The following is a 13,406-nucleotide window of genomic DNA, read 5'->3' as shown; positions in this document are numbered from 1 at the left end:
GAACTTGAGAAAAGGCTAAAAGTCTAGGCTTATCTTTCAGTTATTCTTACGACTTTTCATGTAACATAAGTACTACAAACACTATGTAAAAGTTGAAAATATGTCAATTATGTAGTTGTGACAATAAGGAACTGATCCATAGGTCCATATAATGGTGGGCAATGAGAAAATATGTTATTGTTTAACATAGTAAAAAACATAAAATGTGACCGTGCAAAAGTTATACATTTTATGTTTTATTTTTTTTTAACAAAACATGCAGGTTAACCAGGGTTGTTTAAATTTCTGCATATATCTGGATGTTTTACTATTGTTTTAAGGGAGAGAATGAGATACACAGCCCATTGCAGCTAATAGCACTTATAAGGGATTAAGTTAGGAACTAATGTACTGTTGCTTCATTCACTTCACATGAGGCCTTCACTGCCTTAACACAGTTTTAGAGCTGAAATAGCTCCAAAGAATGATGCTCTAAGCCTTTGCTAATGTGAAAGGCATCTGTCCATCACGCTGGTGTCACTCTGTGAGACCTCTGACAGTATTGCACTGCCTGTGTGCGTGTCAGGGTCAAAGAAAACATACTGACATGCTTTGAGAGATTCCAATGAACAGGCATCTGGTTTCCTTACTGTAGTCTATATCGCCTTTGAGTTGTCATGTATGGACCACAGTTTCCTCTGTTTCTCTGCAGGAACAAGGAAATAAGCACAGATAAACGGCCCCTCATGAAGACAGAACAAGATCGCAGCGTACAGTGTGTGTGTTTTATACATAAATGTCGCATTTGGGTACCAAAAGGAATCAATGTGGTTGGAATCAAAAGCTGAAATTTACTTAAAGTGTGATTTTTTTTTTATCAGATTGGTCAAAATAACAATATCATTATAATAATCCCTGTGTATTTCTTTCTTGTACTAGCCAATAATCAAACAGACACCCAGGCTATGTTCAGTCCTGGTTTATGAAATAGAGTTAATTCCCCTGGACAAATTTCTTTGGATAACAAAAGAAATGTATGGAAGTAGCTTGTTGTATTTTGTGTATTTTTGGCACATCAGCTCTTGATGTTTCAGTGGTAATCACCAGTCTGTAAAGATACTTCGCTTCAATATGTTACAGCTTCATTACAAATTGGAGTGACCTTGTTGTTTTGCTTTCTGAAGCCATGATCTCTGCTAGCACAGCACATTAGAGCACAGCTTAACTATACACCCAGCTTTACATTCAGCATATTAGAAACAAGGCAGCAACATGATCCACTTTGATAAGTGAATGATTCTCATTTTTGTTCATTTTCCACTTGTTTATTATCAGCTGCTCTAGTAATCCTCATGCTTTTCCAAACACAGAAATAAAGCACTCAGAGTTGGCAGACTCACACACTTTTGCACAACCTCAGAATGTCCACTAGTGGTGTTTGAGTGGTATTACAGTATAATTTCGACCTTAGTAACTGAGATTCTCAAAACAAAAGAAAAATCAGTGTTTGTGAAAGTGTAGCATCTGTATTATCCTCCAATCTGTAACAATTAAAGTGGAGACAAAAACTCTCAATAAATGTTGTCTTGTGTCTTTTTTGTTTTGCTTGACCTTTTGACACTTTTGCTTTTGGGCATTTATCTAACTTCAGTACAAGCTGCATGAGTCCCAGCCATTCTAATGTATAGAATTTCAAAAGGGTTGGGGATCAGGCGAGTTCAGCTGTGGACGAACAGAATGTGAGGTTTTAGAATTTCACTGAATGGTGTTTGGAAAGTCTTGTACAGTCTAAAAATAGGCTAAGGCCTTTAGCACAAGCCAATAAAAATGCTGTGTTGTCACGTGGTATCTGTATATGTTAACCTTGGTGACTGGACCCACCTGTCTGGACTCGACACGCCAAAGAAGAAGTACTCCTCCTCTGGGAGCCGGTAAGAGGAATTCCACTCTGCATCAATAGCACTGTTATTTAGCACATGATGCCTTTGCACTTTGAATCAACTGCAAAAAGTAATGCATGCATTAAAATGAGTTCTATATAGCACCAAAAAAGGTGCTTCTATTGTGACGAGCTTGACATCATAACCATAGAAGAACCCTGTCTAACTCTAAACACTTACCAACTGCAGGTTTCATTACAAAGACAGAATCATTAGTCTTGTTTAACAGGATTTAGTGTGTTGCAATATGTGAAATGCTTCATAATCATCATCACCATCGTCGTAAATCGCTTAGTTCAGATAAGGTTGCAGTTCCTAATCATTTTAAATGTAATTTTTAAATATGTTTTAAGTGTATTTTTAAATCTAAATACATTTGTCTTTCACATTTTTATTACATTGTTTGCTCCAACTTATCAAACAAACCTCAGTGTAAACAGGGTGCTGCATATTGTGTTACATGAAAATTTCTCAAAGAATTGTGATATCATTTTTTCCCCATATTGCCCACCCCATATTCAATTTTTTGTGATTCAAATGTGTGCAACCATAACAGTGTTGGTGTATTACATTATTAAACTGACACAGTTTGTTCAAACTGAATAAAAACATTGTATTAAATAAATATATTTTATTCATGCATAAATGATGTGCACATTTGAATCAAGTCTTTCTTCAATGAAATGTAATACTTTTTTTGCTGTCCACTGATCCAGAACCAGAGTGTTTAGATATACATTGTTTGACTGGACTTTCTCTGGAGATCCTTTAGCTTTTGACTTGACCTCTAGATTCCTTTATTCTATGTGCATGATGCACTCATACTGCAAAATACTATAATGTAAAGAGAGTTTTAGGCTTGAGGTAAGCTTAGTTGGGATGCTGTGCAAAATGCCAATAAAAACAGAATGCAATGCTGTGCATATCATTTAAACATGTTTAATTTAAAATAATAAGAAAACAACATATCAAATGCTGAGAATTTTCACTTTTTTTTTAAAAATATATGCCCACTTTGAATTTGATACTAGCAATATGTTTCAAAAAAGTTGGGACGGGGGCAACGAAAAGTCTGGTAATGTCATGTAATGCTGAAAAAACACCTGGTGGTTGATTGACAACAGGTCAATAACATGATTGGGTATGAAATGAGCAACACAGAGAGTCTTTCAGTAGTAAAGATGGGGAGGGCTTCACTCTCTGAAAGACTGCACAGACTGCAACAGTGCAAAAATTCAAAAGTAATGTTTTTCAACATAAAATATAATATAGATATAGATTTCATCATATGCAGGACATAATATCATTAAAAGATTCAGAGAACCCGTTTTGGCTGGTCATAATCTTCAGGCCCTCAGATGGCACTGCAATAGTGGCAACTCCCACAGTTCTGTAGTGGAAATCACTGTGTGGGCTCAGGAACACTTCCATAAGAAGAAACTATATACAGAATTCAGAAACACTGTCACCTTTTCTGGGCCCAAGCTCTTTTAAGATGGGCTGAGGTGAAGTGGAAAAGTGTTTTGTGGTCTGACAAATCAAAATTGAAAATTCTTTTTGGAAATCATGAATGCCGCGTCCTCTGGGCTAGAGGCCACCCGACTTACTATCAGCGCACAGTTCAAAAGCCAGCATCCGTGATGGTCTGGGGGTGCATTAGTGTACATGGCATGGGTGACTTACACATCTGTGACGGCACCTTTAAAAAAAAAAATAAAATAAATATATATATATATATATATATATGTATATATATATGTATATGTATATGTATATAATAAAATAATATAATAAAACAATATATAAAACGTCTTTTTCACAGAAGGCCTCGCTTCTTTCAGCAAAACAATGCCAATCCACATTCTGCACATATTACAATAGCAAGGCTCCGCAGTAAAGGATTTAGGGTGCTGAACTGGCCTGCCTGAAGTCCAGACCTGTCACCACTGAAAATGTTTCACACACATTATGAAAAGAAAAATACAAAAAAATGTGCTGAAACTACCTATGCTGACATTTTAACACTATGTGAGTGGTTATGCTGTGTCTTATATGGTTGTATCCTTGGCTGTGTTTAAGGGAATAACTGCTGATAAAGATGGCAGATAATGAAGAGTTTATGGACGAGGAGGTTCAGTGAGTAGCTGATGTCTGAGAATGACTTTGCATAAACACAGATAACAGAGATAAAATATAATTATGTTAAATATATATTTATATTATTGATTAGTATGATTAGGATCATTGCCTGATTAATAACAAGCATGTTGTTTCTGTTCACTGTTTGTGTTGAAACAGGGAAGAAGGTAGGTGTGCTCTTCCTGATTTGGGGGGATGGTGTGCTGATATGTGTTCATGTCATTAAACAGTCAGCGGCCTCTGTGTGTGAGACGTTGCTCCCTCGTCCAACACGTGGCATGTGTGACCGAGCCATCCCAATGGCTCATCCATCCTGTTGCGTACAGAAGTGGATATAAACTGAATGCTTCTCTGGTTACTACTTTTATCTACTCAGATGAATATGTGTTGATACATCCGTTTGTTTTCTTCTAAATTCAGTAGATGATTCAAAAGCCAAACCTAAGTAAGTTCCTCTTCTCTTCTTTAGTCATAGCATCTTATATTAATCACTGTTCTAATCAGCCAAACTCCTTTATTAATTTCACCTTTTATTTTATAGGTTTATGACAAACATTCAGGCACCAAAAATTCCAGAGGGAGAAAAAGTAGACTTTGATGTAAGTTAAGTAATATGTAAATGATTAGATGTATCTGATTCAATATTATTATATTATTTTAGTTTGTTTTCTTATTATTATTATCATTATCATCATTATTTTTCTGTAATTAAGTCATTGTAATTATTCACTTAAGAGATGTTCTACAATGTATGTTGTACCTTAAACCTGTTTAACTCACTAAAGGAAGAGGAAAACCAATACCTCACATGATAAACAGGATATAAAAAGGCAAAACAGAAGTAAGAAGTAAACTCACACAGAGTAAAAAGTTTCAGTATAAGTCTGCACGTATATTGTTGGACGTATCCTAAGTATATTATTATTATTATCTTAAATAAGGTTAGAATTGAAAGTAACATTTATACCAACCAAACCACACAAAAACCGAGTAATGAGAGTTTAAACAGCTGTTATATTTATATTCTGTGTGTATATTCTCTGAAACTTTACAAGGGGACAATTAAAAGTTGGACAGCGTGTGTGTGTGTGTGTGTGTGTGTGTGTGTGTGTGTGTGTGTGTGTGTGTGTGTGTGTGTGTGTGCACGCATAGGACATCCACCGTAAGCGTCAAGAGAAGGACCTGGCAGAGCTGGAGGCTCTGATCGAGGCTCACTTCGTCCAGAGGAAGAAAGAGGAAGAGGAACTCATCGCCCTGGTCAACAGGATCGTGAGTGTTTCAGGTTTACAATACTGCCCCCTAAAGCTGAGAATTAGGTTAGACTTTCAGCTGTGTGATGTGTGCGGCTCCCAGGTTGTGATTGACTGATTTCTCACTAAAGTCAAAGGTTAGTAAGATTCTTCTCAATTACACTGCTACTCATATGGTATGTCAGAATATATAAAGTATATAATAATAGTATTAAAGTAATATATAAAAACTTTTTTCATCATGAAGTATAATGAAAAAAGTTAAAACAGTCTTCGTGATAAATATTGACATTCTGATTTCTGTCAAAATTTGGTTACTGTCAAAGTTCACAAGTGATGTTGCTATGAGAACATAAGATGACCAAAATCATGTCCACGTGACCTTTTATTCTAATATGTAAGTTATATAGTTATAAGCAGAATTTGACAGTTAAAGAATGAAATAATTTGACTGCTTGTGTGTGTATGTGTGCGCGTGTGTTCAGGAGAAGCGTCGCACGGAGAGGGCCGAGCAGCAGAGGATCCGAGCTGAGAGAGAAAAGGAGCGACAGGCCAGACTAGCGGTGAGTTCCAGCAGTCCAGCTCAGTCACATGGCCAGCAATAATACAAAGCTCTCAGCCTTTACTGTCATACAGCTGTTACAGTCCAGCGCCTAAAATCAGCTCAGCTAATAGATGAAACTGAACTAATCTGCAGGAGGAGAAGGAGAGGAAGGAGCAGGAGGAACAGAGGAAGAAGCAGGATGAAGACGCCAAGAAGAAGAAAGCTCTCACCAACATGACCCACCAATATGGAGGCCTTCAACAGAGAGTGAGTCATCTTTGTATATTGTTTATGAATATTAAGTAAAGGTACGGACTTGTTTTGCTTATTTTCTTTGTAAAGCACTTTGATTCAAACCAGTGTGTAAATAATTATTAATATTATCATTTATGTTACTGCTAATCCCCAAATTTCTCCATGTGTGGTAGGTGTGGATGATATGGCAAACATATAACATCACAATACTTTTTCATGGTATATGATATATACATGATCTGACAAAATACAGCAAAACAGCAGTGCTAAATTTATCAAAGCCCTTGAAAAACGTTTGTAAATGTAATGGTTCCAAGAATAAACTATTTAAGCAGAAAAAGTTGTAAAATTAAAATTTGTTCAAATTTTGGACCACCACATCAGAGACAATGCAGTGCTGAGAATGATACCCCATCCAAATAATACCTGCTCTATAGTGGTCCGATGGGGGTCTTGATCATTAAAGAACAGGGGAAAAGGGGGCTTTCAAAGTATGCTGACAAACAGATGGACTACAGTCTATAATTGTAGAACTACAAAGTGCTCCTGTATGTTACAGGGAGCTGAAAAAATGGACAACGAGTGTAGAATCAAGCAGGTGGTTCTAATGAATTGGATGGTCAGTGTAGATAGTCCATGTGCCTGACTGAAGATCAATAATTGACAGTATAAACAAGTCATATGAAAATCTCAACTTTGTTTTGGCTTCTACTTTACACACCAGCTGCTCTTTACATTGTAAGTACACTTCTTGATGAATGGATCATCAGAAATGGTCCAAAAATGAAATGACAGGTCTAAAGGTTGAAATGTAACTGGTGTCTATAAAGTTTTGTATGCCTACATATTAAATTTAAGACAGATTTTCCCTTTGCCTGTAAAGTTTCTGCTTCAGAGATATGACATACAACAGCAACACAATGTGCACCGTGCTTTGTTGAATGGGCTTTCAGACTGACGGCCGCAGAGGAGGCAAGAAACAGACAGAGAGGGAGAAGAAGAAGAAGATTCTGGCGGACAGACGGAAGCCTCTGAATATTGACCATCTCAGCGAGGAGAAGCTCAAGTATGCAGACTCTCTCCAAATGTTTTATTCAGTAAAGCTCACAGCTGAAGGATGACAGTGTGAACTCATACACTTCAGAACATAACAGCAGACAAGACATACAGAAGCTCATAGTCTGTGTCTTAGATCAGCTGAGAGTGTGAAAGCATTTTAGATTTTTGTACTATTTTTAATATTAAACACTACAACTCATTTGCTTTTACCTCACAAAGTTCGTCTTCAGGACTGTGAGCAACCTGAATCCCATTTCACCCCTCGCCCCTACCACTTAGCCCTTAGCTTTAGTTTTGCGAGTTCACGTCTAGGGTAGGGTGTCCCAGTTTTAGTTGAGATAGAGGGGTAGGGCGAAGTGTTAGGGCTACGTGACCCTCCAGACGGAGTGTTATGAGAGAAAAAAAGAAAAACCGTCAAGGTGGCTACTGGAGCACCAAAGAAACCCACAAATATGAGACATTTCTCCGTTAAAAATTAAAAAGGGGAGCGCTGCAGGCCGGAGGCCTAAAGGGGAGAGAAATGGGGGCAGGACTCTGTCAATCAGTTTTTACATCAACCAATTAAATAACTAACTACTCTTGGCCAGCAATCACATTTTGCATTGGCCAACCACAGATTAGAGCGAGCTGTCCGTCATTTTATGCATTAGCCAATCTGAGGGTCAGTCTGCAGGCCTGCACTCAGCCTGACCTGCACCGCCGGCCTGTTAACGGCGTCAGCGCCGCTCTGACATCACGGGGCGTTTGTAGTTTTAATGAGGGAAAAACAGCGAATCACGAACTGCTGGACAACAAGAGTCACACTGAATGGACATTAACCCTGTCAGACTAATTATAAGGTGGTTTAATATGGAAACAAACACACTACTGCTGAAACTCATGAAACCCACGCTGAAGACGATCAGAACCGTTAGGAATAAAACCTTTTGCTTCCTAGCGGGAATTGGCTTAATGGTTGCCGTTAGAAACCATTAGGAAACGAGCAACTGTATATGGAATCAGTCCCATAGCATCTAATTAAATGATCTGAATCCCTTACACTGCGATATCAACCCAGAACACAATTAGCGACTGAAAACCACCAGGAACCGACAGACACTTTTAATGGGTTCTATGATTTTTTTCACCAGGGAGGTATTAAATGTAGCTCTCGCCGTGTTAAGGGCGATAAACGGATTAAGTGATGACGCCGCTCAGCAGAAGCAGCCAGACGTTACCGTGTAATCTAGTTAGATGTTGCGACAAGGGCAAATTCTGCAGACCGGAGACCTAAAATGGTCATAAAGCACGAAACACTGAAGGCAAACAGTCTCCATCAGGAACCAAGTGGCTATGGAATAACTTTTTGTGAACAAGCAAAGAAACAGTGTTTGTACGCTTGCCAGTCAGAACTGCACATGTGCACATATTTCTATATTGTGCTCATTTATTTATTTACCCACAAAGTCAGAAAAACGTGTTCTATCAGTTCACTAACGCTTTTATGTGTGATGGTCAGTCAGTGTTTGCATGATCTCCGTCCTGCTTTACCTGCTAAAGAGGCCTAAGCGTGAACAACAATAGTTCTAATAAAGTACTGATCTGAAAAAAGACATTCGGCGATATTTGTTGTTATCGCAGTGCATTTGTTGTTATATCAGCATTGCAGACAAAGACAGCTGTATGGTGTAAAGGTTCAGAGGTTTGTTTTTTTACACTGTATTTAAACAGTATGTTGTTTTGATACTTTAGGTGCTTAAAATAAAATGGATGGATGGATGGATAAAATAGGAAACTAAAAAATCATGAACAGTGTAACAGATCTGTGCGCCTTCATTGGCTGAAGAAGCAGGTGCTAGGTAACTTTTTGAAGGGCCATATCCCGCAGTGTTTCAGAAGCACTCATTCCACAAAGAATGCACTCATTTTGAAATATGCAGGAAATTTGTTTTGGACTATTAAAGTGACTCAGCAAGAAGTTGAGCCAGCGGTGCTTCTGAATGGAGCAAAAGTTTATACTCATTTGTTGCCTTTGTGGAAAAGGCTGAGCACTCAGCCCTGCTCAGGTTAACAGTACAGAGAAACCTCCCTGAACCTCAGTCCCTCTGTGTGTGCAGGGAAAAGGCTAATGAGCTGTGGCAGTGGATGATGGAGCTGGAAACGGAGAAGTTTGATCTGTCTGAGAAGCTGAAACGCCAGAAGTATGATGTAAGAGAGAACCTAGCATTAACACACACACACACACACACACACATGAAAAACATGCCGTTTATGTCAGCAGAAATCTGAGTGCAGTGTTTCAAACATGTTCTACTATAAGATCATCTGGCCAAACTGCACAAATCAAGGCAATATGCCTCTTAGGAAGGCCCTGTGGATCCTCAGAATAGGATCCTCAGGTTGCAAGTGATTCATTTTACTTTACAAAAAACAAAAAAGACACAGGATAGTTACTTGACCGGTGATCAATCACATGTTCAGGTTAAATGCAGAAGAGTTTTGAAGATACTTTATGTTAGTAGCTAGGCTGTTTCAGTTTTTTGGAGCAGCAACTGCAAACATTGTCACCTTTTAGCTTTAACCAAGGAACAGTCAAAAGCAGCCTAATCAGAAGGCCTCAAAGATCTATGGGCCATGTATAGCCTGAGCAACTGGTAACTGAATTAGGGAACCTGTGTACTGTAGCTTGTCTCTGCTAGTGCTTAGCTTCTGGTTGTCTGTCTCTCACAGATCACTCAGCTTCTTGTTCGGGTTCAGGACCACCAAAGGTAAGAGTCTAGTACAAAAAAAAGTCTTTCTTTCTGTTGAGGAACAAAGTTTGCACAATTTAATTTGCCTTAAAGGGCTCTTATCTTACATTTTTGAATTTTATCTTTTTTCTTGAGATCCACCTATAATATTTATGTAGGTTTTATACCACCATTTTTACATGGCTATTTTGCATCCTCTCTTTATTCCTTACAACTACAACAGCAGGTTGTACCTTTAAAGGGGAAATCCAATTTCCGAATTTCATGTGATGTAAGCAACATCATTCAGAGTGGTTTGATGTGAAATTGTTCACTATAGGCAAACTTACAGATTCTGATTTCTTATATGACTACAAACACAAAATATAACTTTTATTTACTATCCAAAACCACCAGTGAACTTAGACGTGTCCTTTTAGTTTTTATGTGTAAAATAGTCATAAATCTGGAAAAAAAAGTTTTCTTTGGGGACTATTTTGCCCTGCGTGTACTCCTCTGCCATGATTGGAATAAAAATGTTACACTAAAACTTTATCACAAAACTATCATAAAACAATGCGTCAGACATCAGGCAGCATATTTCTAACCATTTACATCTGTATAGCAGACAATGACAATTGTATGGTGTAAGGGTTCATAGATTTTTTATTTTTACCTTTTATTTAAACATCACATTGTTTTGTTACTTTAGGTGCTTAGAAATAACAAAAATAAAATGAAAGAAAACTAAGAAGCTGTGTGTCAGACATCAGGCAGCATATGTAGTAATGTATAAACATTCTGTGACAAAGCTTTCAGAAGCATTAAACACTTCAGACATCTGGTGCCTATCACATCCACTTTGAACAATTCTGGTTTGGCAAATTTCTCCAGACTGGTTCAGTCCACATCAAACCACTCTGAATGTTTCCATCTCATTTATTCATGCAGAATTTTTGAAAAAAATGGTGGAGTTCCCCTTTACACTAGGTGAAGGTGAAGAAACTGATATGGGCCCTTTAATATACTAAAGTTAGCTTTTCTATTGTTACTTTTGTGCTAAACTAAAGACCTAAAAAGCTACACAAACGTGTCAGTGCTGTCACATGAAACAAAGCTGCAGTATTTCAGATCATCTTCTTTAGAGAGGTATGTTATAGTGCAGCTGTGTTGTTTGCATGCTGTATTTGTGAACTCCTACTACCCCTACATCAGCACAGTAACTTTCTCACTGCCCTCTCTGGCTCTTTTTTTGCAGTGCGAAGGGACGTGGCAAGGGCAAAGTGGGCGGCAGGCTGAGGTAGAAGTGCTGACCGCTACAATAGGCAAAAGCTCAGAGATGGAAAAGTTCTGGCTTTGTGCACAGTACAGCCTTTTGTGTTTTGTCCCAGTCATTAAAGATTATGCAACTCTACGTGTGAGAATTCGCTGTACATTTCTGCTTGACGTTTTTTTCTCTGTCATTTGACCTTATGAATAAAGAATAGCTCAGTCTTTCTGACATAGGCTTGTCATGAATGATTATAATCTTTATGAAAGCAAAAAAAACTAAAATACACTTCCTTTTTTTCACAAAAAAAGCTTTTTTGCCTCAGGCAGTAAGTTTTCAAATCAGGTCCTAAGAAAGTAGGTGTACAGTTTCATTTACAATTGATGGAAAGGATCAAGAGGTGCCATTAAACAACATATGGGCGACAGTCAGTAACTGTAAAGCTAAGCTTAGCAAAGCTCACCAAAATGTTCTTCTGTAATAGTTGGTTACATATCTCTTGCCTTAAGGGGATTGTTCACTGATACACGTACATGTCCTGGTCACCAAAACATTTCTGACCAAATGCACCCTGTGGGTCATAAAGTTATTGAAGCCTGCACTCGCAAAAAAATATATAGCCACTTAGTAAGTTGTAATAATGATGAGTCTTCCATAACAATGGCTTATATCTCATAATTAAGACATACTGCCTCATAGTGATGTGAATTGTGGCAAGTGATAATTGAAAACTATGACTTTATGACAACCATACACCATAATCCCCCTCCATCAAACTTTACACTTGGCACAATGCAGTCAGACAAGCACCACCAAACTCAGACTCGTCCATCGGCTTGCCAGATGGAAAAGCGTAATGCATCACTACAGAGAACACGTCTCCACTGCTCTAGAGTCCAGTGGCGGCACTTTACACCACTGCATTCGATGCTCTTCATTGCGCTTGGTGATGTAAGGCTTGGACGCAGCTGCTTGGCCATGGAAACTCATTCCATGAAGCTCGCTAAGCTGTTCTTGAGCTAATCTGAAGGCCACATGAAGTTTGGAGGTTTGTAGCGATTGACTCTGCAGAAAGTTGGTGATCTCTGCGCACTATGTGCCTCAGCATCCTCTGACCCCACTGTAATTTTATGTGGCCTACCACTTCGTGGCTGAATTGCTGTCGTGCCCAATCGCTTCAACTTTGTTATAATACCACTGACAGTGGGCTGTGGAATATTTAGTAGAGAAGAAATTTCATGACTGGACTTGTTACACAGGTAGCGTCCTATCACAGTACCACACTGGAATTCACTGAGCTCCTTAGAGCGACCCATTCTTTCACTAATGTTTGTAGAAGCAGTCTGCAGGCCTAGGTGCTTGGTTTTATACACCTGTGGCCATAGAAGTGATTGGAACACCTGAATTCAATGATTTGGATGGGTGAATACTTTTTGCAGTATAGTTCATATTTTATATATATGAAAATGTATTTTTCAAACAGTGAAAAGAGGGTTTTGTAAGAAATAAACTTTTCTGTGGTCACTTGGTGATCACAGTAAAAACAGTTCAGCTTCAAACGATAAGAAGTAGGGCAGTAATTGTTAGTGTCCCACTTAGTCTTCACTAAGAGGTGGGCTTTTCGAACTCTGGAACTAAACTTTCTGGGTTCATACAGAAATCTGACTAAACGCGGTGCAGAGACAGGAGACTGGCTAACAGTCACTGGCTGCCACATTGCATTGTGGAAGTTGTAGTCTAAAGTTTATAAGGACTCAAAGGGAATAAATATGTAGTTTTCAGACGGTGTTGGTGTGACTTGAATTTCTGCACCATTTATTTTCAGAGACCCTAAAGATCTGGATGCTATTGGGCAGAACAGCAGTGAATCACACCTATAATAACAGCATGAGTGCTGTTAGGTAATTACACCAGTCTCTTTAGAGTCCTACCCATTCTAGCCACTCCTCCACAGACAGGCTGCAGATTTCCACCTGATTTGGTGTGTATCTATTCAGCATTTAACCTGGTTTCAAATCAAGGACTGTGATTAACTTCTGATGATTCTGCTGGTCAGTCAACTTGTCCCCATGGTCCATCACGTCTGTTAAATGAATCACATACAACGTGCAACGTGAGAATGACAATGCTGTGTTCTGCTCAGACATGAAACTCAGAGTTAGTCAAATAGAGACCTAATATTGACAAGAACTCAATCTCATGACACAGCTGTTATCCTTAACAGAGAGGATTGACAGTCATTAAGGTAAGGAGACGTCTGTC

General features: G+C 38.5%; 2 protein-coding genes across 6 annotated transcripts in view; both read left to right on the top strand.

Annotated features, from left to right (window-relative positions):
* The window catches only part of cald1b (caldesmon 1b), a 46,055-nt gene extending 44,508 nt beyond the window's left edge, over window positions 1–1,547 (top strand). For all 5 annotated transcript variants that reach the window (XR_005130586.1, XR_005130587.1, XM_017690273.2 and 2 more), the window contains one exon: window positions 692–1,547. Coding sequence is in view for 3 of the 5 variants with exons in the window: in XM_017690273.2 (XP_017545762.1) it covers window positions 692–705 (14 nt within the window). In the remaining 2 variants the exon portion in view is untranslated. The remainder of the gene's footprint in view (window positions 1–691) is intronic.
* Window positions 1,548–4,017: 2,470 nt separating this feature from the next.
* tnnt2d (troponin T2d, cardiac) lies at window positions 4,018–11,355 on the top strand. The gene is made up of 11 exons (XM_017690275.2): window positions 4,018–4,055; window positions 4,218–4,225; window positions 4,479–4,503; window positions 4,600–4,657; window positions 5,211–5,327; window positions 5,794–5,871; window positions 6,006–6,119; window positions 7,061–7,173; window positions 9,263–9,353; window positions 9,876–9,913; window positions 11,133–11,355. Exons 1-11 carry the CDS (start codon window positions 4,018–4,020, stop codon window positions 11,176–11,178), a joined length of 726 nt encoding a protein of 241 aa, XP_017545764.1. The 3' UTR covers window positions 11,179–11,355.
* The last annotated feature ends 2,051 nt before the right edge of the window (window positions 11,356–13,406 follow it).

Source organism: Pygocentrus nattereri, chromosome 8 (genome assembly GCF_015220715.1).
Source record: "Pygocentrus nattereri isolate fPygNat1 chromosome 8, fPygNat1.pri, whole genome shotgun sequence".
NCBI lineage: Eukaryota > Metazoa > Chordata > Actinopteri > Characiformes > Serrasalmidae > Pygocentrus > Pygocentrus nattereri.
The sequence above is the reverse complement of the archived record's forward strand: the minus strand, read 5'-3'. Positions and strand labels throughout refer to the sequence as shown.

Coding starts and splice junctions, on each gene's coding strand:
- tnnt2d (XM_017690275.2), top strand. CDS start 4,018: ATGGCAGATAATGAAGAGTTTATGGACGAGGAGGTTCA. Junction 4,658..5,210: donor GAGAAAAAGTAGACTTTGAT/GTAAGTTAAGTA, acceptor GTGCACGCATAG/GACATCCACCGTAAGCGTCA. Junction 7,174..9,262: donor CTCAGCGAGGAGAAGCTCAA/GTATGCAGACTC, acceptor CTGTGTGTGCAG/GGAAAAGGCTAATGAGCTGT.